Source organism: Mirounga leonina, unplaced genomic scaffold (genome assembly GCF_011800145.1).
Source record: "Mirounga leonina isolate KUSES-001 unplaced genomic scaffold, KU_Mleo_1.0 Mir_204, whole genome shotgun sequence".
Taxonomy (NCBI): Eukaryota; Metazoa; Chordata; class Mammalia; order Carnivora; family Phocidae; genus Mirounga; species Mirounga leonina.
This window is the reverse complement of record NW_023270513.1, coordinates 16,238,681-16,266,443: the sequence shown is the minus strand read 5'-3', so window position 1 is coordinate 16,266,443 and position 27,763 is coordinate 16,238,681. Positions and strand designations below refer to the sequence as shown.

The 27,763-nt window shown below is 37.8% G+C and overlaps 1 protein-coding gene across 3 annotated transcripts in view; it reads left to right on the top strand.

Moving 5' to 3' along the window:
* CHM (CHM Rab escort protein) overlaps positions 1-27,763 on the top strand; it is a 206,492-nt gene that overhangs the window by 27,361 nt on the left and 151,368 nt on the right. For all 3 annotated transcript variants that reach the window (XM_035028821.1, XM_035028822.1, XM_035028823.1), the window contains exon 3: positions 27,228-27,300. In XM_035028821.1, coding sequence (XP_034884712.1) covers positions 27,228-27,300 — 73 coding nt within the window. The remainder of the gene's footprint in view (positions 1-27,227; positions 27,301-27,763) is intronic.

Genomic DNA, 27,763 nt, shown 5'->3' with positions numbered 1-27,763 from the left:
CCATTGAGAATGATATTGGCTGTGAGCTTTTCATAGATGGCTTTTAAGATACTGAGGTGTGTTCCCTCTCTCCCTACACTGTGGAGAGTTTTAATCAAGAAAGGATGCTGTATTTTGTCAGATGTTTTTTCTGCATCAGTTGAGAGGATCACATATGGTCTTGTCCTTTCTTAATGTGATATGTTGATTTGGGAATGTTGAACCACTCTTGCAGCCCAGGAATAAATTTCACTTGGTGGTGGTGAATAATCCTTTTAATGTACTGTTGGATCCTATTGGTTAGTATCTTTGTGAGAGTTTTGGCCATGTTCATCAGGGATATTGGTCTGTAATTCTCCTTTTTGATGGGGTCTTTGTCTGGTTTTGGGATCAAGGTAATGCTGGCCCCATAGAATGAGTTTGGAAGTTTTCCTTCTATTTGTTTTTTTGAAACAGCTTCAGAAGAATAGGTTTTATTTCTTCTTGAAATGTTTGTAGAATTCCCCTGGGAAGCCATCTGGCCCAGGACTCTTGTTTGTTGGGCAATTTTTAATTACTGCTTCAGTTTCCTTGCCGGTTATGGGTCTGTTCAGGTTTTCCTTTTCTTTCTGTTTTTAGTTTTTGTAGTTTATAAATTTCAATTTTAGTAGTTTATATGTTTCCAGGAATGCATCCATTTCTTCCAGATTGCCTAATTTGTTGGTGTAGAGTTACTCCTAATATGTTCTTAAAATTGTTTGCATTTCCTTGGTATTGGTTGTGATCTCTTTCCTTCATGATTTATTTAATTTGGGTCTTTTTTCTTTTTGATAATTCTGGGTAGGGGTTTATTGATCTTATTCTTTCAAAGAACTAGCTTCTAGTTTTGTTCATCTGTTCTTTTCTTTTTGTTTCTATTTCACTAATTTCTGCTCTAATCTTTATTATTTGTCTCCTGCTTGGTTTAGGCTTTATTTGCTATTCTTTCTTTAGCTTCTTTAGGTTTAAGGTGAGCTTGTGTATTTGAGACTTCTCTAATTTTTTGAGAAAGTCTTGTATTGCTATGCACTTACCTCTTAGGACCACCTTTACTGTATCCCAAAGGTTTTGAACAGTTGTGTTTTCATTTTCATTTGTTTCTGTGAATTTTTTTTTAATTCTTCTTTAATTTACTGGTTGACCCATTCATTCTTTAGTAGGATGCTCTTTAACCTCCAAGTGTTTGAATTCCTTCCAAATTTCCTCTTGTGATTGAGTTCAAGTTTCAAAGCACTGTAGTTTCAAAATATGCAGGGCATAATCCCCATTCTTTTGGTACCAGTTGAGACCTGATTTGTGACCCAGTATGTGATCTATTCTGGAGAATGTTCCATGTGCACTCAAGAAGAATGTGTATTCTTTTGCTTTAGGATGAAATGCTCTGTATATATCTGTGAAGTCCATCTGGTCCTCTGTGTCATTCAATGTCCTTTTTTCCTGGTTGATCTTCTGCTTAGGTGATCTGTCCACTGCTGTGAGTGTGGTATTGAATTCCCCTACTAGTATTGTGTTATTACCAATGTGTTTCTTTAATGTGGTTATTAATTGGTTGATATAATTGGCTGCTCCCAAGTTAGGAGCATAAACATTTATAAATGTTAGATCTTCTTTTGGGTAGACCTTTTAATTTTAAGTATGATATAGTGTCCTTCAACCCTTACTACAGTCTTTGGTTTACAAGCAAATTTGTCTTCTATGAGGATTGGTAACTTCCCAGCTATGTCAAAACAGTGTGATCTACTTGGTCCTGGGTGTATTTTGGTCTGTTTGAAGACACTAAATCCCCAAATTGAAAAGAAACCTAAAGTTATATATATACACACAAAAATAGAATTTAATACAGTGAATGGAAGCCAAAAAAAAAATATATCTATAAAATGTAAATGTAGAAAATGAAAGTTAAAAAAAAGACTTAAAAACAAAGAGTTAAAATGAGAAACTCGTTGAAAAGGAAAAAAAAGAAATAAAAGGAAAATTTTATACTGAAAGATAAACGAATCATGAGAAAAACCCTTGAGTTCTGTACACTCTTTTCCTCTAGCACTGGAGTTATGCAGTCCTGTGTGCTCCTTAAACTTGGTTTTTGCCACTTGTTCCAGCTGGTCTCCTGGGGGAGGGTCCTGCTGCTCTTATTCTCAGGTGTCTTTGCCTGGGTTGAGTTTTAACACCCCTTGCTGGGGGTGGAGGCTGCCCAGTGTAAGCTGCTTGGGGTTGCTCTATGTGGCTTTTGTTCCCTGAAGGCTTTCTGTGCCCTTGTAGAGGATAAAAATAAAAATGGTCACATCCTGATCTCCAGCCCTGGAACTGAAGGGTCACAGCCCCCTCTCTTCAGTAAACCCTCGGGTATTAAGCAGTCTTCTCTTTTGTGTGTGCCAAACTGTGCAGACTCCTGCAGTGCACACTGGCATAGATCCTCAACGGAAAGACAGAGGGGCATTGCCTTTCTGCTCTTTGCAGGGTCCTCGCATGGAGAGTGGTCCCCAATGGTGCCTACACTGGTGCCGCCCCTCTTGGGGGAAGGTGGAGGGTCACTGCGTTTCTGCCCTTTGAAGGGCCCCACACGAGAGTGGTGCCACCATTGTGCCACCATTAGTGGTTTATGGCAAACTGAGCTGAGAGCCTCCTCCGGTCTTCTTGACCATAACCAGTTCCCCCAATTCAGTGCTTGAGAACTCTGCTGGCTCAGGAACCCCCATTCTTTCTGTGATCTGGGAATCCTGAGACCCCACTGTTCCATCTAGGATTCTGCCCTGCTTTGCCACCTGAGCACCTTTCAGGTAGGGACATCTCTCACTGGAGCTGACTTCTAAAGGTTCGATTTTGTGCTTCAGGGCTATATTACTTTCTGGTAGCTGGCTTACAGAGGTTCCCTCCCCCTGCCTTTTATCTTCGGATATATCCCCCTCAGATTCACTTCTCCTCATCTACCTTGCAAAAAGTGGTTGCTTTTCTATTTGTAGAATTCCAGCAATTCTTTTCTTCGATCTCAGGTTGAATTCACAGGTGTTCAGAATGATTTGATGATACCCAGCTCAATTCAAGGGCAGATGAACCGAGGTCCCCTACTCTTCTTTCATCTTGCCTCCCTTTCCTATGACTTATTTCAGTTAGCATAATACCCTCAAGTTCATCCGTGTGGTCTCAAATGGCAAGATTTCATTCTTTTTTATGGCTGAGTAGTATTCGTGTGTGTGTGTGTATGTATATGTATGTGTATAAATATTTATCCATTCATCTATCAGTGTGTACTTAGGTTTTCTCCATATCCTGGCTTTTGTAAATAATGCTGCAGTTAACATAGGAGTACATATAGATTTTTTGAATTAGTGTATTATTTAGATAAATACCTAGAAGTGGAATTGCTAGATCATATGGTGGTTCTATTTTTAATATTTGGAGGAAACTCCATACTGTTTCCCCTAGAGGCTACACCAGTTAGCATTCCCACCAGCAGTGCATGAGGGTTCCCTGTTGCTTATCCTCACCAACACTTGTTATTTCTTGATTTAATTTTTTTTTATTTTACCGTTACTAAAACTTTAATTCCAGTATGGCTAACAGAGTTACTAGGTTCAAATGTACAATACAGTGATTCAAAAATACTGTATATTACTCAGTGCTCATCAAGATAAGTGGACTCTTCATCCCCTTCACCTATTTCACCCATCACTCCACTATCTCCCCTCTGGTAGCCGTTTATTCTCTGTAGTTGAGTCTGTTTTTTTTATTTGTCCCTCTTTTTCTTTGTTCATTTGTTTTGTTTCTTAAATTCCACATATGAGTAAAATCATATGGTATTTGTCTTTGATTTCACACAGCATTATACTCTCTAGATCCATCCATGTTGTTGCAAATAGCAAGATTTTATTCTTTTTTATAGCTAATATTTCATAATACACACACTATACCTTCTTGATCCATTCATATGTATATGGGCACTTTGGCTGCTTACATAATTCGGCTATTGTAAATAATGCTGCAGTAAACAGGGGTGCATATATCTTTTCAGATTAGTGTTTTTGTATTCTTTGGGCAAATATCCAGTAGTGGAATTCCCGGATTATATGGTAATTCTCTTTTAATTTTTTGTGGAACTTTCATGCTATTTTCCACAGTGGCTGAACCAGTTTGCATTCCCACCAACAGTGCATTAGGGTTCCTTTTTCTTCATATCCTTATGACCACTTGTTTCTTGTGTTTTTGATTTTAGTGATTTTGACAGATGTGAGGTGATCTCTCATTGTAGTTTTGATTTGCATTTCCCTGATGATGAGTGATGTTGAGCATCTTTTCATGTGTTTGTTGGCCGATTTAGATGTCTTCTTTGGAGAAATGTCTGTTCATGTCTTCTGACCATTTTTTAATTGGGTTAATTGTTTTTTTTTTTAAGTTAAATTGTATAAGTTCTTTATATATTTTGGATACTAACCCTTTATCAGATAAGTCATTTGCAAATATCTTCTCCCATTTTGTAGGTTGCCTTTTAGTGCTTTTGTTTACTTTGCTCCACGGAACCGTTTTTAGTTTGATGTAGTCCCAATGGTTTATTTTTCCTTTTGTTTCCCTTGCTGGAGGAGACCTATCTACAAAGATGCTGCTACAGCTGATGTCAGAGAAATTACTGCCTGAGCCCTCTTCTAGAATTTTTATGGTTTCAGGTCTCACATTTATGTCTTTAATCCATTTTGAGTTTATTTTTGTATATGGTGTAAGAAAATGGTCCAGTTTCATTCTTTTTCATGTAGTTGTTCGGTTTTCCCGACACCATTTGTTAAAGAAGACTGTCTTTTCCCCATTCAGTATTCTTACCTGCTTTGTCGAAGGTTGACAATATAATCATGGGTTTATTTCTGGATTTTATATTCTGTTCCATTGATCCTATGTGTCTATTATTATGCCAGTACTGTACTATTTTGATTAGTACAGCTTTGTAGTATATCTTGAAACTGTGATTGTAATACCTCCAGTTTTACTCTTTTTGAAGATTGCTTTCGCTATTTGGTGTCTTTTGTGGCTCCATATAAATTTTAGGTTTGTTTGTTCTAGTTCTGTGAAAAATGTTGGTATTTTGATAGGGATTGCATTAAATATGTAGATTCCTTTGGGTAGTATGAACATTTAAATGATATTTGTTCTTCTGTGAGCATGGAATATCTTTCCATTTGTTTGTATTGTCTTCAGTTTCTTTCATCAGTGTTTTACAGTTTTTAGACTACAGATCTTCCACCTCCTTGACTAAGTCTATTCCTAGGTATTTTACTATTTTTGGTGAAAGTATAGATAGGATTGTTTTCTTAATTTCTCTTTCTTCTACTTCATTATTAGTGTACAGAATGCGATGGGTTTCTGTATATCAACTTTGTATCCTACAATCTTAACTGAATTCATTTATTAGTTCTAGTAGTTTTTTGGTGGAGCCTTTAGGGTTTTCTGTATGTAGTATTACATCATCTGCAAAGAGTGAAAGATTTACTTCTTCTCGATTTGGATGCCTTTTATTTCTTTTTGTTGTGGGATTGCTGTGGCTAGGACTTCCAGTACTATGTTAAATAAATGTGGTGTGAGTGGACATCCTTGTCTCATTCCTAACCTTAGGGGAAAAACTTTCAGCTTCATCAGGATGATGTTAACTGTGGGTTTTTCATATCTGGCCTTTAATGTGTTGAAGTATGTTCCCTCTAAACCTACTTTTTTGAGGTTTTTCATTGTGAATGTAAGTTGTACTTTGTCAAATGCTCTTTCTGCATCCGTTGAAATGATCATATGGTTTTTATCATTACTCTTATTGATGTGTTATATCATGTTGATTGATTTGTAAATATTGTACCATCCTTATATCCTTGGAACCAATCCCATTTGATTGTGATGAATGTTTTTTTTAATGTATTGTTGGATTCGGTTTAGTAATATTGAGAATTTTTCCATCTATATTCATCAAAGTTATTAGCCTGTATTTCTCTTTTTCGTGGTGTCTTTATCTTGTTTTGGGTTCAGGGTGATGCTGGCCTCATAGAATGAATTTGGAAGCTTTCCTTCCTCTTAAATTTTTGGAAAAGTTGAGAAGAATAGGTATTAATCTTTAAGTGTTGGTAGAATTCACCTGTGAAGCCATGTAAGCCTGGACTTCTGTTTGTTGGAGGAGTTCTTTGATTACTGATTCAATTTCTTTGCTGGTAATCTGTTCAAATTTTCTATTTCTTCCTGATTCAGTTTTGGGAGATTATATGTTTCTTTGTATTTATCAATTTCTTCTAGGTTGTCCAATTTGTTGGCATATAATTTTTCATAATGTTCTCATAATTCTTTGTATTTCTCTGGTGTTGGTTATTTCTGTTCTTTCATTTCTGATTTTCTTCATTTGAGTCCTCTCTTTTTGATGAATCTAGCTAAATATCAGTTTTGTTGATCTTTTCAGAGAACCAGTTTCCGCTTTCATTGATGTGTTTTATTCTGTTTTGAGTTTCTGTTTTATTTCTGCTCTAATGTTTATTATTTCCTTCCTTCTTCTGGTTTTGGGTTTTGTTTGTTGTTCTTTTTCTAGCTCCTTTAGGTGTAAGGTTAAGTTGTTTGAGATTTTTCTTGCTTCCTGAGGAAGGCTTGTACTACTACAGACTTACCTCTTAGAATAGCTTTTGCTGCCTCCCAAAGAGGTTATATTGTTGTGTTTTCACTTTCATTTGTCTCCATTTATTTTTCGATTTCTTGGTTGACCCATTCATTGTGTCATAGCATTGTTTATTCTCCATGTATTTGTGCTCTTTCCAGATTTTTTCTTGTGGCTGATTTCTAGTTTCACAATGTTGTGGTCAGAAAAGATGCATGGTATGACTTCCATTTTTTTCTCAATTTGTTGAGATTTGTTTTGTGGCCTAATATGTGATCTGTTCTGGAGAATGTACCATGTGTACTTGTAAAGAATGTGTTCTAGTTTTTTTAGGATTGTTCTGAGTATATCTGTTAAATCCATCTCCTGCATTGTGTCATTCAAAGCCACTATTTCCCTTTTGATTTTGTTTGAATTATCTGTCCATTGTTGTAAGTGGGATGGTAAGTCCCTTCTATTATTAATTAATTGATTGATTGATTAATTCCTTTATGTTTATTACTAGCTGCTTTATGTATTTAGGTCCTTACATGTTGGGTCCATGAATATTTACTTACAATTATTATATTTTCTTGTTGGAATGTTTCCCTTATGATTATATAGTGTTCTTGTCTCTTGTTAGTGTTTGTTTTAAAGTCAATTTTGTCAGAAGTGTTGCTAGCCCAGCTTTTTTCACATCTATTTGCATGACGAATGCTTCTCCATCCCTTCACTTTCAATCTGAATGTGTCACTGGGTAGGAAATGAGTTTCTTGTTGGGAGCAAAAAGATTTTTTAAATCCATTTTGTCACCCTATGACTTTTGACTGGAGCATTTAGTCCTTTTACATTCAAGATAATTATTGATAGGGATGTGTTTATTGCCATTTTGTTATTCATTTTATGGTTGTTTTTGTAGTTCTTCTCTGTTCCTTTCTTTGCTCTCTTCTGTCACGGTTAGTTGGCTTTCTTTAGTAATATATTTGGAATCCTTTCTTTTTATTTTTTGTATATCACTGATTTTTGATTTGTGGTTACTATTCTGTTTGTATCTTATGTATCTTATACATATGGCAGTCTGTAAGTTGATGATGGTGTAAGGTTGAATTCAATGTTTACTCCTTTACCCCCTAATGTTTTAGGCATATGTTATCATACTTTACATCCTTTTACTTTGTGCATCTCTTGACTGATTTTTATCCTTCTACTTTGTGCATCTCTTGACTGATTTTTATAGGGATACTTAATTTTATTGCTTTTATTCTTCCTATTTTTCTTACTCCTGCTTATGGTCTTTCTTTTCCACTCAGAGTCCCTTGTAACATTTCTTGTAGGGCTGGTTTAGCAGTCATTAATTCCCATAACTTTTGCTTGTCTGCGAAACTCAAAGCTCCTTCTGTTCCGAATGATAGCCTTGCTGGATAGAGTCTTCTTGGCTCCAGGTTTTTTTTCTTTCAGTATCTTGAATATATCATGCCATTCTTGTAAGGCTTGTCAAGTTTCTGCTGAAGAAAATCAGCTGATAGTCTTATGGAGTTTCCCTTATGTTCAGCTGTTTTCTTTTGCTGCTTTTAAAATTCTCTGTATCACCACTGCTTTTTGCCATTTTCATTACTACATGTCTTGGTGTGGACCTCTTTTGTTGACTTTCCCGGGGGGAACCTTTATGCCTTCTTGATCTGGCTTTCCATTTCTCCAGATTCAGAAAGTTTTAGCTATTATTTTTTTTCAAATAGATTTTCTGTCCTCTTTTCTCTCTTCTCCTCAGATCCCTATAATGCAAATGTTATTACGCTTGATGATGTTACTGAATTCCAAAATGTGTTTTCATTTTTTATTATTTTTTTTTTGTCTCTCCTGTTCAGTTTGAATACTTTCCATTACTCTGTTCTCCAGGTAGCTGATTCGTTTTTCTGCTTTTTCTAGTCTATTTATTCCCTGTAGTGTATTTTTACTTTCAGTTATTGAGTTCTTCATTTCTGATTGGTTCTTTTCTGTGTTTTTGAGCCCGATGTGGGGCTCGATCCCATAAACCTGTGATCATGATCTGAGCTGAAATCAAGTGTCAGACGCTTAACTGACAGCCACCCAGATGCCCCATTTTCTATCCCATTGTTAAGGGTTTCACAGAGGTCCTCCACTCTTCTCATGTCTAGTGCATATCTTTATGACCATTATGTTAAATCCTTTATCATGCATTTTATTTATATCTGTTTCATTTAGCTCTCTTTGCTGTGATTGTCCTCTTCTTTCCTTTGGGCATTTTCCTCTGTCTTCTCATTTTGTATTAATTCTTTGTGTCTATTTCTGTGTGTTAGGAAAGTCAGCTACATCTCCTTCTCTTGAAAGTAGTGGCTTAATCTAGAAGAGATTCTTCAGTGCTCTGCAGTGTAATGTCCCTTGAGAAAAGACATCAGCCATCTCTGATGGCTCTGTCTGCCTATTATGAGCAGGATTTGGTCCCTGTGTTGTTGGTGGGCCAGTCTTGGGCTCCTTTGGGCTTGAGTTGAGTCAGACCATGTGTTTGCCAAAGATCCAGTAGCACCAAACTGCTGGGTAGTTGCGCTGTGTTGTCCCCTGAGAAGCTTTCACTGGTGGTTGGGGCCTGCAGTGAGAGCAGCTTTTTGCCCACAGCTCACTGCTGGGGCTGTAGTCGGAGTGTTGTGTATCATTATCTTCCCCTCTGCCCAAGGTAAAAGTCACTTTGAAGTTGTGCTGGTCCCTGTCGGGGCTACTTACACCTTGCCAGACTTGTGGCACTGCTTTGGATGGGCCCTGGTGTGTCTGAGGAGAATACAGGGGTGGGGCTTGCTGTTTGCTTGTTAGGTAGTGGGTGTTGGCCCTGTGCTTGTTCCTGCAATTGTTCACATATCTAGGCTGGGGTCAGGGGAGGGAAATGGTGCCTGCCAGCTTGTATCTGGAGAAGTCTCCCAGTGATCCTTGCCCGGCCAGCACAGGCTCTGAAATTAGTAAATAAATCTTCTCATATACCCCGGGCCTTTTTCAAACTGCTGCTTCTGTACTGTATTTTCACAGGGCTGTTTGTTGTGCAGTCTCTTTAAGGGTAGGGATCTAGTTTCTAATAGCCTTCAATGCTCTCCCAGAACCCAGCCTGCTGATTTTTAAAGTTCCTGGTGTGAAGCCCTGTTAATTGTAAGAACTTGCAGAATTATGTCCCTCTGGTTTTTCAAAGCCAAATGTTTCAGGGATTCATCTTCCCCGTGAGGTTTCCCTTTGCCTGGGGTGTCCTGGTGTGAGGGTCTGTTTCGTTCCCTTTCTGTGCCCACACCCTCTCTCCTCCCTTGGACAGCCCCCTCCCCCAGGTTCCTTTAGTTCTGGACCACTTCTCTGCCCTGCCTACCCTCTTCAGTATGGCCCCTACTCTACATTTATCTGAAGAATGTCTGTTCTGCCCAGTCTTCAGGTCATTTTCTAGGTTATTTATACTGATATGGGTGTTATCTGTGGGATGAGTGAGCTTAGGATCTTCTTTGCTATTTTCCCCAGAAGTGCCTCTTGAATTTTTTTTTAAGATTCTATTTATTTATTCATGAGAGACACAGAGAGAGAGAGGGAGGCAGAGGGAGAAGCAGGCTCCCCAAGGGGCAGGGAGCCTGATGTGGGACTCGATCCCAGGACACTGGGATCACGACCTGAGCCGAAGGCAGACGCTTAACCGTCTGAGCCACCCAGGTGCCCCTTGAATTTTTGTTAATAGGCATTCTGATGGGTATGAGGTAGTATCTCATAGTGGTTCTGATTTGCATTTCCCTAATGATTACTGATATTGAGCTTCTTTGTATGTGCCTGTTAGCCATCTGTATGTCTTTGGAAAAATGTCTGTTCACATATTCTGCCCATTTTTTAATTGGGTTGTTATTTTTGTGTTGATTTGTATGAATTCTTTGTATATTTTGGATATTATCCCTTTATTGGATATACTTTTGTAAATGTCTTCGCTTTCAATAGATTACCTTTTTATTTTGTTGATGATTTATTTCACCGTGCATAAGCTTTTCTGTTTAATGTGGATCCATTTGTTTATTTGCTTTTGTTGCTATTACCTTTGGAATCAGATCTAAAAAACATATTGTCAAGACTGAAGTCAAATTACTCTCTATATTTTCTTCTAGTTTTATGTTTTATGGCTTTACATTCAAGTCTTTAATCCACTTTGAGTTAATTTTTGTGTATGGTGTAAGATAGTGGTCTGGTTTTATTCTTTTTCATGTGGCTGTCCAGTTTTCCCAGCACCATTTATTGAAGAGACTGTCCTTTCCTCATTCTGTATTCTTGCCTCATTTATTGTAAGTGAAATGACCATGTATGCATTCATTGGTTTATTTCTGGGCTTTTTCTTCTGTTCCCTTGATCTGTGTGTCTGTTTTTATGCCAATATTATACTGTTTTGATTACAGTAGCTTTGTAATGTAGTTTGAAATTAGGGAGAATGATCCCTCCAGCTTTTTTTTTTTTTTTTTTTCCTCTCAAGTTTGCTTTGGCTATTCGGGGTCTTTTGAGGTTCCATACAAATTTTAGGATTGTCCTATTTCTGTGAAAATTCCATTTGAATTTTGATAGAGATTTCACTGAATTTGTAGATGGCTTTGAGTGTTATGGACATTTAACAATATTAATTTTTCCAGTCTGTGAGAATGGAATATCTTTGTATTTGTCTCTTCTTCAATTTTTTAAATCAGTGTCTTCTGGTTTTCCGTTTACAGATTTTTCACCTCCTTCATTTAATTTATTCCTAGGTATTCTGTTATGTTGTGATTGTCAATGGGATTGTTTTCTTGATTTCTTTCTGATAGTTTGTTGTTAGTGTATAAAAATGCAACATATTTTTGTATATTGATTTTGTATTCTGCACCTCTACTGACTTCTTTTATTAGGGTTAAAAGTTTTTTGGTGGAGTCTTTAGGGTTTTCTATATATAATATCATGTCATGTGCAAATAGTGACCATTTTTCTTCTTCTTTTCCAATTTGTATGCCCTTTATTTCATGCCTAATTCCTCTGGCTGGGACTTCAATACTGTGTTGTATAAAAGTGGCAATAGTGAACATCCTTGTCTTGTTCTTGATGTTAAAGGAAAAGCATTTAGGTTTTCACCATTGAGTATGATTTCTGATGTGGGCTTAATAAGGCCTTTGTTGTTTTGAGGTACATTCAGTATATATCCAGTTTGTTGGGAGTTTTGTAATCATAAGTGGAGGTTGAATTTCACCAAATAATTTTTCTACATCTTTTGAGATGATACCTTTATATTTCATACTGTTAATAGTCTCTATTTCATTTATTTCTGCTCTGATCTTTATTATTTTCATCCTTCTACTAACTTCAGGCTCTTTGTTCTTTTTTTCCTAGTTCCTTTAGTTGCAATGTTAGATTGTTAATTCGAGATTTTTCTTGTTCCTTTAGGTAGCCCTGTATCTCTGTAAGTTTTTTCTTAGAACAGCTTTCTGTGTATCCCATAGATTTTGGTATATTTCCATTTTCATTTGTCTCAATGTATTCTTTTTTTATTCTTTTTTAAATTTAAACTCAGTTTAATTAACATGTAGTATATTATTAGTTTCAGAGGTAGAATTTAGTGATTTATCAGTTGCATATAATACCCAGTGCTCATTCCATCAAGTGCCCCCCTTAATGTCCCCTACCCACCTCCCCTCCAGCAACCCTCAGTTTGTTTCCTATAGTTAAGAGTCTCTTATGTCTTGTCTCCCTCTCCGTTTTTGTCTTATTTTTCCTTCCCTTCCCCTGTGTTCTTCTGTTTTGTTTCTTAAATTCCACATTTGAGTGAAATCATATGATATTTGTCTTTCTCTGACTTATTCTGCTTAGCATAATACCCTCTAGTTCTATCCACATTATTAAAAATGGCAAGATTTCATTCTTTTTGATGGCTGAGTAATATTTCCATTGTATATATACACAATGGAAATCACCTGTTCTTTATTCACTCATCTGTCAATGGACATCTGGTTCTTTCCATATTTTAGCTATTGTGGACATTGCTGCTATAAATATTGGGGTGCATGTGCCCCTTCGAATCACTGTGTTTGTATCCTTTGGATAAATATGTAATAGTGCAATTGCTAGGTTGTAGGGTAGCTCTAGTTTTTACTTTCTGAGGAACCTCCATACTGTCTTTACAGAGTGGCTGTACCAGCTTGCATTCCCACCAACAGTGTAAGAGGATTCCCCTTTCTCCACATCCTCTCCAACATTTGTTGTTTCCTGTCTTGTTAATTTTAGCCATTCTTACTGGTATAAGGTAGTTATCTCATTGTGGTTTTAATTTTATTTCCCTGATGCTGAGTGATGTTAGGCATTTTTTCATGTGTCTGTCAACCATTTGTATGTCTTTGGAGAATGTCTGTCATGTCTTCTGCCCATTTCTTGACATGATTATTTGTTTTTTGGGTGTTGAATTTGAGAAGTTCTTTATCAATTTTGGATACTAGCCCTTTATCTGATAAGACATTTGCAAATATCTTCTCCCATTCTGTAGGTTGCCTTTTAGTTTTGTTGACTGTTTCCTTTGCTGTGCAAAAGCTTTTTATCTTGAAGTACCAATAGTTCATTTTTACTATTGTTTCCCTTGTCTTTGAAGACCTGTCTGGCAAGAAGTTACTGCGGCCGAGGTCAAAGAGGTTGCTGCCTGTGTTCTCCTTTAGGATTTTGATGGTTTCCTGTCTCACATTTAGCTCTTTCATCCATTTTGTGTTTGTTTTTGTGTATGGTGTAAGAAAGTTGTCCAGTTTCTTTCTTCTGCACATGGCTGTCCAGTTTTCCCAACACCATTGGTTGAAGAGACTGTCTTTTCTCTGTTGGATATTCTTTCCTGCTTTGTTGAAGATTACTTGATCATAGAGTTGCGGGTCCATTTCTGGGTTCTCTGTTCTGTTCCATTGATCTACGTGTCTGTTTTTGTGCCAGTACCATACTGTCTTGAGGATTATAGCTTTGTAACACTGCTTGAAATCCAGAATTGTGATGTCATCAGCTTTGGTTTTCTTTTTCAACATTTCTTTGGCTGTTTGGGGTCTTTTCTGGTTCCATATAAATTTTAGGGTTGTTCCAGCTCTGTGAAAAATGTTGATGGTATTTTGATAGGGATTGCATTGAATGTGTAGATTGCTTTGGGTAGCATAGACATTTTAACAATATTTGTTCTTCAATCCATGAGCATGGAATGTTTTTCCATTTCTTTGTGTCTTCCTCAATTTCTTTCATAAATGTTCTATAGTTGTTTTTTTTTTAATGATTTTTTTTTTTAAGATTTTATTTATTTGAGAGAGAGAGAATGAGAAAGAGCACATGAGAGTGGGGAGGGTCAGAGGGAGAAGCAGACTCCCCACCGAGCAGGGAGCCCGATGTGGGACTCGATCCCGGGACTCCAGGATCATGACTGAGCCGAAGGCAGTCGCTTAACCAACTGAGCCACCCAGGCGCCCCAGTGTTCTATAGTTTTTAGAGTACAGGTCCTTTACCTCTTTGGTTAGGTGTATTCCTAGGTATCTTAACATTTTTGGTGCAGTTATAAATGGGATTGATTCCTTGATTTCTCTTTCTTCTGCCTCTCAATGTATTCCTTTTTAAAGATCTTTTTTTTTTTTTTTTAAGTAATCTCTACACCTGACATGGGGTTCGAACCCACAGCCCTGTGATTAATAGTTGCATGCTTCACCGACTGAGCCAGCCAGGTGCCCCATGTCTCAGTGTATTTTTTGACTTTCTCATTGACCCATTGGTTGTTAAGTATATGTTGTTTAATCTCCACATATTCGTGATTTTTTTTCCAGGTTTCTTCTTGTAATTGATTTCTAGTTTCATATCATTGTGGCTGCAAAAGATGTTTGATATAATTTCAGTCATCTTAAATTTATTGAGACTTGTTTTGTGGCTTAACATGTGATCTATTTTGGAGAACATTCCACGTGCACTTGAGAAGAATGTGTATTATGCTGCTTTGGGAATGAATGAATGTTCTGTATATTAGTTAAGTCCACCTGGTTTAATGTGTCAGTCAAGGCCAGTGTTTCCTTATTGATATTCTGTGTGGATGATCTATCCATTGATGTATGTTGGGTATTAGTCCCTCACTATTACTGTATTGTTGCTATTTTTTCCTTTAGTTCTGCTAATATTTGCTTTATATATTTTGGTGCTCCTATATTGGTGCATATATAATTATAAATGTTATATCTTCTTGCTAGATTGACACCTTTATCATTATGTGGTGTCCCTCTTGGTCTTTTATTACATTCTTTGTTTTAAAGTCTATTTTGTGTGATATAAGTATAGCTATAGCAGCTTTTTTTTTTTTAAAGATTTATTTGAGAGAGAGAATGAGAGAGAGAGAGAGCATGAGAGGGGGGAGGGTCAGAGGGAGAAGCAGACTCCCTGCCAAGCAGGGAGCCCGATGTGGGGCTCGATCCTGGGACTCCAGGATCATGACCTGAGCCGAAGGCAGTCGCCCAACCAACTGAGCCACCCAGGCGCCCATATAGCAGCTTTTTGTTTCCATTTGCATGGAATATACTCTATCAATTCACTTTCAGTCTTTGTCCTACAAGAAGTGAGTTTCTTGTAGGCAGCATATAGATGGTCTTGTAGGGTTTCTTTTGTTTGTTTTTTTAAAAGATTATATTCATTTATTTGAGACAACAGAGAGAGCATGAGAGGTGCAGAGGGAGAGGGAGAAGCTGACTCTCTGCTGAGCAGGGAGCCTGATGTAGGTCTCGATCCCAGGACCCTGAGATCATGACCTGAGCCAAAGGCAGATGCTTAACTGACTGAACCACCTAGGCGCCCCTAGATGGTCTTGTGTTTTTATCCATTCAGCTACTCTATGTCTTTTGTTAGGAGAATTTAGTCCATTTTCCTTTAAAGTAATTATTGATTAGTAAGTAGTTATTGATTACTAGTATGTACTTATCTAGAAGCACTGGACTTGTGAGACCCCTTTCTTTTGCGTGCCCCAGCATCTGGGTAGGATTTTGGCAAGATTGTGTCTCTACCTCTCCTACCATCTGGTTGTGGTTTTTTTATTCTTTGTTGTGGAGAAGCACCTCATCTAGTCTTCAAATATATTTCAGACGGAAATCATCCATATGTAGTTGTAGGTTTGATATGTCCGTGGGAAGAGTTGAATTGAGGATCTTCCTATGTTACCATCTTGCAGAAGTCCTCTACCTTCTATTATAGATAAAGAAAACTGTGGTCTCCTATAGGGGTGAGAAAAATGTTTATGAAATATTAAAAAATCAGGTGTTGCCCTAGTTTTCTCCTTTCCATAGTCTCCCACTTTAAAAAGATACGATGTTTGAGGCACTAATTTATGAGTGAAAGTATTTTTAATTTGCTTAACCTAATCTGGCATTCAACATGTTTGCTATTAGAGATGACGTGATATAATAAAAATAGTTCCCATTTATGGAATATTTGCTCAGTACTGTGTTAGGTAGTTTACAAATATTAAGTTATTTAAATCTTACTACATTTTTGTAAAGAAGTATAATTTTTCCCTTTTTGCAGATGAGGAAACAAATTAAGAGAATTGAAATAACTTGTCGAATGTCACACGTCTGTTAGGGGAAGAATGAGGATTTAAACTCAGGTCCTATTGACAGCAAAGCCTGTGCTCTTTCTCCGAGATAAGTTGTAGGGTTGGAAAACAGACACAAATACTGGCCTTGATGGTCAAGAGACCTGATTCAAATTGTGACTCTGTCAGTGATTAGTTATGTGATTTGTTTTCCTCAAGTCTAAAATGTGGCTAGTGTATGACTTACCTTGAAGAGTCACTGCAAGAGCCCAGTAGGATACATGGGGGTGGGTAAAAGATAATAAATTTGTCTGTTCATCATGTAGAGGTTAAAGTTAATCAGGAATATTTAATAAACGGAGTTGTCCAGCAAGCTGATGACTCATCTGTATTTTCAGCCTCAAAATAGCTGTGAGTCTGGAGGTGCTCAGATTGGAGATAACAATTTGTAAGTCATCAGCAGAGAAGTGATAATTGAGCCAGTAAGAATAGATGAGATCACAGAGAAAAACAAGAATTGAGGACCATCTGTGTATATTACTTACTCATCTACCTGGTTTGGTTGTCTGAAAATGGATTTGAGTGGGTGGCCTAGTGTCAGTGACTAATAACTGTCAATGTAGGAGGGTCTCTGTCCAGCCCTAATTACTGGGGCCTCAGCCTGGGAGTATTTTATTCTGGGAGACTGATCTGACTGCCAAAGCAACTTAATGTAGCTTCATGGGATGCTTTTAAAACCAAGTAAGGGCCTGGTCTTCCTTTCTAACATTAGAACTGCATCTGCATACTCTACCAAGGAAGCCCACCTGCCTTGATCTTAGAATGAGTGGATGGTGAAAGGAGCTTGGCTTTCTTGTGTATCAGTTATGTGGAGGTTTTAGTAAAGGAAAATTTGCGTAGGGAGTAAATCCAGTATATTCCCTAGTCTGTTCTGTTATTTGTCAACCAGGAAGGTAGAAACATGTCATGATTCTTCATAGTATTCCAATCAAATTTAAATGGAATAAATTCTCTTAATGTGCATGGTATATTTGTACTCTTTCATAGCTAGCAAATCAGTAGTAGTAGACATACCACACTGTTATTTTCCTACTTTTATCATATACAGAAAGATATTTGCACACATTAAAGTTGAGAAATGCAATAAAATTGTTTGTATTTTAGGTCCTGGAAAGGAGTAGTCCCTTCAGCTCTGGCATTAAAGTAGATGTAGTCATGAAATTATTTTCCCATTTTCATTATCCATATGAACTGGAGAAGGAAAACAAAAATTAGACTTCATTCTGTCTAATGTCTGTAAACAGATTCCATTGCCTTTACTTATAGTAAGTTAGATTCTGGGGTTTGTATTATATGCTTATGTTTATAATTTTAAATATTACAATCTTGTAGATTATGGAAGACAGTCTTTTTTTTTTAATACTCTACACTTTCATGAGATTTATTATATAAAAGAAGCTACTCATTAAACTATAGTAGGGCCAGTGAGATATTTCTAGAGGTTTTTATTTTTTCTCGGATTTTTTTTTTATTATTATGTTATGTTAATCACCATACCATCATTAGTTTTTGATGTAGTGTTCCATGATTCATTGTTTGCATATAACACCCAGTGTTCCATGCAGTACGTGCCCTCTTTAATACCCCTCGCCTCTAGAACCCTCAGTTTGTTTCTCAGAGTCCACACACTCTCATGGTTCGTCTCCCCCTCCAACATCCCCCCCTTCATTCTTCCCTTCCTGCTATCTTCTTTTTTTTTTTTCTAAACATATAATGTATTATTTGTTTCAGAGGTACAGGTCTGTGATTCAACAGTCTTGCACAGTTCACAGCGCTCACCAGAGCACATACCCTCCCCAATGTCTATCACCCAGCCACCCCATCCCTCCCACCCCCCACCACTCCAGCAACCCTCTGTTTGTTTCCTGAGATTAAGAATTCCTCATATCATTGAGGTCATATGATACATGTCTTTCTCTGATTGGCTTATTTCACTCAGCATAATACCCTCCAGTTCCATCCACTTCATTGCAAATGGCAAGATTTCATTGTTTTTGATGGCTGCATAATATTCCATTGTATATATATATACCCCACATCTTTTTTATCCATTCATCTGTCGATGGACATCTTGGCTCTTTCCATAGTTTGGCTATTGTGGACATTGCACGTACCCCTTCGGATTCCTACATTTGTATCTTTGGAGTAAATACCCAGTAGTTCAAATTGCTGGGTCATATGATAGCTCTATTTTCAACTTTTTGAGGAACCTCCATACTGTTTTCCAGAGTGGCTGCACCAGCTTGCATTCCCACCAACAGTGTAGGAGGGTTCCCCTTTCTCCACATCCCTGCCAACATCTGTCCTTTCCTGACTTGTTAATTTTAGCCATTCTGACTGGTGTGAGGTGGTATCTCATTGAGGTTTTGATTTGGATTTCCCTGATGCCGAGCGATGTTGAGCACTTTTTCATGTGTCTCTTGGCCATTTGGATGGCTTCTTTGGAAAAATGTCTGTTCATGTCTTCTGCCCATTTCTTGATTGGATTATTTGTTCTTTGGGTGTTGAGTTTGAGAAGTTCTTTATAGATTTTGGGTACTAGCCCTTTATCTGATATGTCATTTGCAAATATCTTCTCCCATTCTGTCGGTTGTCTTTTGGTTTTGTTGACTGTTTCTTCTGCTGTGCAAAAGCTTTTTATCCTGATGAAGTCCCAATAGTTCATTTTTGCCCTTGCTTCCCTTGCCTTTGGCAATGTTTCTAGGAAGAAGTTGTTGTGGCTGAGGTCGAAGAGGTTGCTGCCTGTGTTCTCCTTTAGGATTTTGATGGACTCCTGTCTCACATTTAGGTCTTTCAACCATTTTGAGTCTCTTTGTGTGTGTGGTGTAAGGAAATGGTCCAGTTTCATTCTTCTGCATGTGGCTGTCCAATTTTTCCAACCCCATTTTGTTGAAGAGACTGTCTTTTTGCCATTGGACATTCTTTCCTGCTTTGTCAAAGATTAGTTGACCATAGAGTTGAGGGTCCATTTCTGGGCTCTCAATTCTCTTCCATTGATCTATGTGTCTGTTTTTATGCCAGTACCATACTGTATTGATGACTACAGCTTTGTAATAGAGCTTGAAGTCCGGAATTGTGATGCCACCAGCTTTGTTTTTCTTTTTCAACATTCCTCTGGCTATTCGTGGTGTTTTCTGGTTCCATACAAATTTTAGGATTATTTGTTCCATTTCTTTGAAAAAAGTTGATAGAAGGCAGTCTTTATAGTGGAAAGACTAGACTTTGGGGCCAGACCATTTCCTAGCTGAGTGAGTTATATAAACAAGATACTCAACTTCCTGTTTTTGTTTATTTGTTTATTTGTTTTGTTTGTTTTTTAATTTTCCTAATTGTAAAATGAGGATAATTTTAGCACCAATCTCCCGGGATTCTTGTGAACATTAAGTGGTAGTGAATGGAAAATGGCAAGCTCTGTAATATATATTATCCTATTGTTCTCCTTCCCCTTAATATGAATTAAGGCAGCATTTCTCAAAATATGTCTTGTATAACCCCAGTCCCTTCAAATGCTTTTTTTAAAAAAAGTGCTCATTGCTCAACTAAATTTTTTCCTCTTGGTGAGAACAGACATGAACACTAAGGATTTAATAAAAAGGCCCTAATTAATAGGTTTAATAGTCTTGTCATACAGCTCATAATGGTCCTGAGAAGCTCTGTCATAAACCATTATTTGGTGTTTTAACTTTTAAAAACCTAGCATTTTCCAAATTTATTTTGTCATTGTACTTTTTTCTTCTTGGAACATCTATTAATAGTCCATGTTATTAATGGGATACACTTTGGAAAAGGTGAACTTAGTAATCAGGTCGAAGTGCCATTTTTTTTATTTGAGTATAGTTGACACAATGTTAAATTAGTTTCAGGTATACAACTTAGTGATTTGGCAATTTATACATTACACTACGTTTACCACAAGTATTTGTTATCTAAGTATTTGGCTTCATTGAACCATAGGTACATTATGATATCCTATGGACTAAATAATGCTAGCCAGCTGAGTTTTTTGGGATTATGTTCCAATGGCTAGATTAGGGTCTAGGAGAACTGAGTTTTAACTGCAGTTCTTTTTTTTTTTTTTAATTTTATTATATTAGTCACCATACAATACATCATTATTATTGATGTGATCCATGTTCCATTGTTTTAGTATAACACCCAGTGCTCCATGCAGTACGTGCCCTCCTTAATACCCATCACCCGGCTAACCAATCCCCCCTCCTCCCTCCCCTCTAAAACCCTGTTTGTTTCTCAGGTCCATAGTCTCTCATGGTTCATCTCTCCCTCCAATTCCCCCCGCCAATTTTTCCCTTCCTTCTCCTAGTGTCCTCCATGTTATTCCTTATGTTCCACAAATAAGTGAAACCAAATGATAATTGACTTTCTCTGCTTCACTTATTTCACTTAGCATAATCTCCTCCAGTCCCATCCATGTTGATGTAAAAGTTGGGTATTCATCCTTTCTGAAGGCTGAGTAATAGTCCATTGTGTATATGGACCACATCTTCTTTATCCATTCATCTGTTGAAGGGCATCTCAGCTCTTTCCACACTTTGGCTATTGCGGACATTGCTGCTATTAACATTGGGGAGCATATGGCCCTTCTTTTCACTACATCTGTGTCTTTGGGGTAAATACCCAGGAATGCAATTGCTGGATCATAGGGTAGCTCTATTTTTAAATTTTGAGGAACCTCCACACTGTTTTCCAAAGTGGTTGTACCAACTTGCTTTCCCACCAACAGTGTAAGAGGGTTCCTCTTTCTCCACAAACTCTCCAACATTTGTTGTTTCTTTCCCTTTCCATTTTTGCCATTCTAACTGGTGTAAGATGGTATCTCAGTGTGGTTTTGATTTGTATTTCCCTGATGACTAGTGATGTTGAACATTTTTTTCATGTGTCTGTTAGCCATTTGTATGTCTTCTTCAGAAAAGTGTCTGCTCATGTCTTCTGCCCATATTTTGACTTGATTATTTATTTTTTGGGTGTTAAGTTTGAGAAGTTCTTTATAGATCTTAGAAACCAGCCCTTTGTCTGTAGTGTCATTTGCAAATATCTTCTCCCATTCTGTGGGTTGCTTCCTTGTTTTGTTGACTGTTTCCTTTGCTCTGCAGAAGCCTTTTATCTTAATGAAGTCCCAAAAGTTCATTTTTTCTTTGGTTTCACTAGCCTTTCGAGAGTTATCTTCAAAGAAGTTGCTGTGGCCGATGTCAGAGAAGTGATTGCCTATGTCCTCCTCTTGGATTTTGATGGATTCCTGTCTCACATTGAGGTCTTTCATCCATTTTGAGTTTATCTTTTTGAATGGTGTTAGAGAATGCTTGAGTTTCATTTTTCTGCATGTGGCTGTCCAATTTTCCCAGCACCATTTATTGAAGAGACTGTCTTTTTTACATTGTATGTTCTTTCCTGCTTTGTCGAAGATTATTTGACCGTAGAGTTGAGGGTCCATACCTGGGTTCTCTGTTCTGTTCCATTGGTCTATATGTCTGTTTTTCTGCCAGTACCATGCTGTCTTGGTGATCATTGCTTTGTAAAATAGCTTGAAATCGGGCAACGTGATGCCCCAGCTTTGTTTTTCTTTTTCAACATTTGCTTGGCGATTCGGGGTCTTTTTTGAGTCCATACAAATTTTAGGATTATTTGTTCCAGCACTTTGAAAAATGTCATTGGAATTTTGATCAGGATGGCATTGAAGGTATAGATTGCTCTGGGTAGCATAGACATTTTAACAATGTTTATTCTTCCGATCTATGAGCATGGAATATTTTTCCATCTTTTTGTGTCTTCTTCAATTTCTTTCATGAGTATTCTGTAGTTCCTAGAGTATAGATCCTTTACCTCTTTGGTTAGGTTTATTCCGAGGTATCTTATGGTTTTTGGTGCTATTGTAAATGGAATCGTTCCTCTAATTTCTCTTTCTACAGTTGCATTGTTAGTGTATAAGAAAGCAACTGATTTCTGTGCATTGATTTTGTATCCTGCCACATTACTGAATTACTGTATGAGTTCTAGTAATTTGGGGGTGGATTCTTCTGGGGTTTCCACATAAAGTATCATGTTGTCTGTGAAAAGAGAGTTTTGACTTCTTCTTTGCCAATCTGAATACCTTTTATTTCTTTTTGTTTTCTGATTGCTGTTGCTAGAACTTCTAGTACTATGTTGAAAAATAGTGGCGAGAGTGGGCATCCTTGATGTGTTCCTGATCTTAAGGAAAGGCTCTCCGCTTTTCCCTATTGAGGATGATATTTGCTGTGGGTTTTTCATAGATGGATTTTTTTGAACTTGAGGAATGTTCCCTCTATCCCTATACTCTGAAGAGGTTTCATCAGGAAAGGATGTTGTATTTTGTCAAATGCTTTTTCTGCATCAGTTGAGAGGACCATATGTTTCTTCTCCCCTCTTCGTATTAATGTATTCTTTCACATTGATTGATTTCAGAATGTTGAACCACCTTTGCATCCCGGGGATCAATCCCACTTGGTTGTGGAGGATGATCCTTTTAATGTATTGTTGGATCCTATTAGCTAGGATTTTGTTGAGGATTTTGGAATCCATATTCATCAGGGATATTGGTCTGAAATTCTCCTTTTTGATGGGGTCTTTGCCTGGTTTGGGGTTTAAGGTAATGCTGGCCTCATAGAATGAGTTTGGAAGTTTTCCTTCCGTTTCCATTTTTTAAAACTGCTTCAGTAATGTATGTATTATTTCTTCTTTGAATGTTTGGTAGAATTCCCCAGGGAATCCATCAGGCGCTGGACTCTTGTTTTTGGGAGGTTTTTGATCACTGCTTCAATCTCGTTACTGGTTATTGGCCTATTCAGGTTGTCAATTTCTTCCTGTTTCAGTCTTGGCACCTTATAGATTTACAAGAAGTCATGCATTTCATCCAGATTGCTCAGTTTATTGGCATATAGTTGTTGATAATAATTTCTAGTAATTGTTTCTATTTCCTTGGTGTTAGTCGTGATCTCTCCCCTTTCATTCATAATTTTATTAATTTGGGTCCTTTCTCTTTTCTTTCAGATAAGTCTGGCCAGGGGTTTATCAATCTTATTAATTCTTCAAAGAACCAACTTCTAGTTTCGTTGATTTGATCTACTGTGTTTCTGGTTTCTAATTCATTGATCTCTGCTCTAATCTTAATTATTTCTCTTCTAATGCATGGCTTAGGCATTGTTTGTTGCTTTTTCTCTAGTTCTTTAAGGTATAGAGTTAGTTGGTGAATTCGGGATTTTTCTATTTTTTTTGAGTGAGGCTTGGATGGCTATGTATTTCCCCCTTAGGATCGCCTTTGCAGTATCCCATAGGTTTTGGACCCATGTGTTTTCGTTCTCATTGATTTCCATGAATTGTTTAAGTTCTTCTTTGATTTCCTGGTTGACCCAAACATTCTTGAGCTGAGTGGTCTTTAACTTCCAAGTGTTTGAATTTCTGCCAAATTTTTTCTTGTGATTGAGTTCCAGTTTTAGAGCATTGTGGTCTGAGAATATGCGGGGAATAATCTCAGTCTTTCGGTATCGGTTGAGACCTAATTTGTGACCCAGTATGTGGTGTATTCTGGAGAAAGTTTCATGTGCACTCGAGAAGAAGGAGTATTTTCTTATTTTAGGATGGAATGTTCTGTATATATCTGTGAGGTCCATCTGGTCCAGTGTGTCATTCAAAGCTCTTGTTTCCTTGTTGATTTTCTGCTTAGATGATCTGTCCATTGCTGAGAGTGGAGTATTGAGGTCTCCTACAATTAACATATTGTTATCAATATGACTCTTTATTTTGGTTAACAGTTGGCTTATGTAGATGGCTGCTCCCATGTTGGGGGCATAGATATTTACAATTGTTAGATCTTCTTGTTGGATAGACCCTTTAAGAATGATATAGTGTCCTTCTGCATCTCTTATTACAGACTTTAGTTTAAATTCTTAGTTGTCTTTATAAGACTTGCTACTCCAGCTTTCTTTTGAGGTCCGCTGGCATGGAAGATGGATCTCCGTACCTTCACTTTCAGTGTTGATGTATCTTTAGGTTCAGAATGAGTCTCTTGTAGGCAGCATATGGATGGGTCCTGTCTTTTTATCCAGTCTGCAGCCCTGTGCCATTTTATGGGAGCATTTAGGCCATTCACATTGAGAATGATTATTGAAAGATACGAATTAGTTTTCATCATGTTGCCTGTGAAGACATTGTTTTTATAGATTGTCCCTGTAAATTTCTGTTGTATATGACTCTTGGGGTCTTTCTCCTTTTATAGAACCCCCTTAATATTTCTTGCAGGGTCAGCTTAGTGATCACATATTCTTTCAGTTTCGTCCGGTCTTGGAAGCTCTGCATCTCTCCATCCATTCTAAATGACAGCCTTGCTGGATAAAGTATTCTTGGCTGCATGTTCTTCTCATTTAGTACCCTGAATATGTCTTGCCAGGCCTTTCTGGCTTGCCAGGTCTCTGTGGATAGGTATGACATTATTCTCATGTTCCTCCCTCTGTACGTAAGGAATCTCTCCCCCCTAACTGCCCTTAAGATGGTTTCCTTGGTTCTAAGATTTGCAAGTTTTATTATTACATGCCAGGGTGTTGTCCTGTTTTCCTTGATCTTAGTAGGGGTCCTCTCTGCCTCTAGGATGGGAATGTTTGTTTCATTCCCCAGATTAGGGAAGTTCTCAGCTATGATTTGCTCAAATATATCTTCTAATCCTCTCTCTCTCTCCACGCCCTCTGGGATTCCAATTATTCTGACATTGGAACATTTCATGGTGTCACTTATTTCTCTGATTCTATTTTCATGGATTCTGAGTTGTTTTTCCCTGGCCTCCTCTTTTCCCTTTTTATTTATTATATTGTCTTCCAGGTCGCTTATTTGTTCTTCTGCCTCAGTTACCCTAGCTGTTAGATTATCTAGATTGGATTGGATCTCATTGATAGCATTTTTAAGTTCTGCCAGTTCAGCTTTTATTTCTGCCCTTAGAGACTCAGTGTTGCCATTAATTGATTTCTCCATTCTAGTCATTGTCTTCACAATTGTTAGCCTGAATTCCATCTCCGACATCTTGGTTATATCTGCATCCATTTGTAAATCTTCAGCATAAGTCATAATTTCTGAGTCTTTTCTATTTTGGGGGCTCCTCCTCCTAGTCATTCTGTTGATGGGTATTTGAGGCAATGTATAGAGTCCAAATTATTGACCAGAACCCAAGCAAAATGCACCTGTTTTTTTGGGACCTTAGGGTTGTTCGCCTCTTGTTTTCCCAGCCTATCTTCTGTGGGAGGGGCCTGCTGCGCTGTTACTCAGGCATCCCTGTTTGGGTGGAGTTGCCCTGCCCCCCTGTGGCGTGGGAAGGGCTTAGCGGGAATCGGTTTTTGGGGCTTTTGTTCTCTGGAGGCTTTCCCTGGCCGCTTTCTGCGTCTCTTCCGTGAGTCAGAGCAGAAGAAACCGTTTCCAACCCTCTGCCTCAGAGCAGAGAGATCGCAGTCTGTTCTTCATTGAGCTCTCCAGGCCACACCGTGTTCGTTTCTGTCGGTGCTGCTATAAACTGCAGCGTCCTGGGTTGTGCGCCCCTCCGCAGCGCTCCCAGTCCTGCCTCCAGGTTAGGGCACGTCTCTGCCCTGTGTGCTTCTAAAACCTCCAGCCGCTCCCAGTTCGCACACGTGACCCCGCCACTCTGGGTTTCCGCCCAGGGTGCTGCCCTAAAGTCCTTTCCCTGCCGCTACCGGTCTGCGAGTCTGTGCCCCGTCCACAGAGCGCAAGGCTGTCGCTTACCGGTGGTGTAGGAAACCCACGGCCAGGCACCCTCCCTCTGCCGTTTATTCTCTGATATCTGCCTGTGGAATCACGGCTCTCCGCTTCGTACCTCAAAACGAACCGCCTGTGATGTTCTGTTTGTAGAGATCCAGATCTTCTTACATCTCAGGCTGGTTTCGTGGGTGCTCAGAGTGGTCTGGTAGATACCCAGCTCAATTCTGGGGACCAGTTGAAATAGGGTCCCCTACTCCTCTGCCATCTCCCCCCCCCAATTTTGGATATTATATTAAAGGTTTTAATTTTCATCTCATTTAAAAAAGAGCTTTTTTAGATTTTTATTTCATTAGAGAAAAATACAGAGAAGCCAAAATGAAAACAAAAAACAAACCAAGAATCTGTCCCACCCCAGAACCAGAATGGATGTTGTAGGTGTGACTGAGTATACTTTGTGGTTCATCATACAAAGAATAAATAAACGTGAAGAGTTTTGTAAGAAATGGGAAGCCCCAGTACAGATATATAGTACAGAATTAGAGAATTCTGGTTTGCCACACATCTCCTACTTAAGGAAGTTAATCAGAAGTCCAATTTCTACAAGGTTTACCTGATCCTAATTAGGAGACCTCTGGGTTCTCTAAAACAGAATGATAATCTTCACAGGACTATGGAATGAAGAATAATAGTTCACCTAGTTATCAGCAGGAATATTGTCCTTGCTTTACTTATCAAAATTAAGTGAATAGAGTAGCCATTTGTGTGTGGGTGTGTATGTTGGCATGGGTTATGGGTTATGGGTTTGGGGCTTTGGTGGTGGTGGTGACAGTGTCTATATAATTGTCTGTATGGGTATATATGTAGTGTATACATATAATTGTGTATAAATAATTAAATATGTTTATAGAAAACTTAGCAGTTTTTTCATTGTCTTTACTTGAGTTCTACCAAGGTTTTCTCTCCAGCCATTTTTTTTTAAACCAGGAGTCAAATTTTGTTCATATTCCCTGTTCAATGCCCATATCAAGTTGTTCACAATCACATGATCAGTGGCATTTGATCAGTGGAGAAAGCTCTGAGTAGGCCAAAGAGATTTTTTTAACTCCTTGTACAATGGAAAGTTACCTTTGGGATCTGAGAGGCCATCTTTTATTTCAGCCTAGTATTTCCAATATCCCAGTTGTTTTGAACTCCGAGGTAGCAATATTGAGATCATTTGAAGGGTCCAGGGTGGTTTGCTGATGGAGATCAGTGACTTAATTTTTTTTCCCTTTTCTTTACTCTTATTTTTTATTATTACAGAAGAAGCTATTATGGTGGAAACTGGGCCAGTTTTAGCTTTTCAGGAATACTGTCCTGGCTAAAGGAATACCAGGTAAACTTCTTAGTTGATTTTTAATCTACTAGGTTGTATTTTGTATCACATAATAACCCTACGTTAAGGAAAACCCTAAGCTTCTGTAATATAGAATTGATTCCTCATTTTTATTTATTTAACAAAAATTATGCAGTCATTTTTTAAGTTAATGTTCTTCTGATGCTTTCAAAATATAGATATCACTTTTTAAATATACATAGACATGTTGGCTGAAGAGTACATCATATATGCTTGATACCATTTTCTCATTACATTCCCAAATACAAGGCAAGATTTTTTTCTCCAAAATAGTCTTTCAGAAAAAAAATTCAGTCCTCATAAAATCTCACATATTACTAGTTGCTCTTTCAGTAGTATATTTTGAGGGAAAAAAAAAAAAACAGCTATTCGGGGAGGGGGGCAGTACATTAATTTGAAATGGTCTGCGTCATTGGTAGTTTAAAAGTCATCTGACAGAATT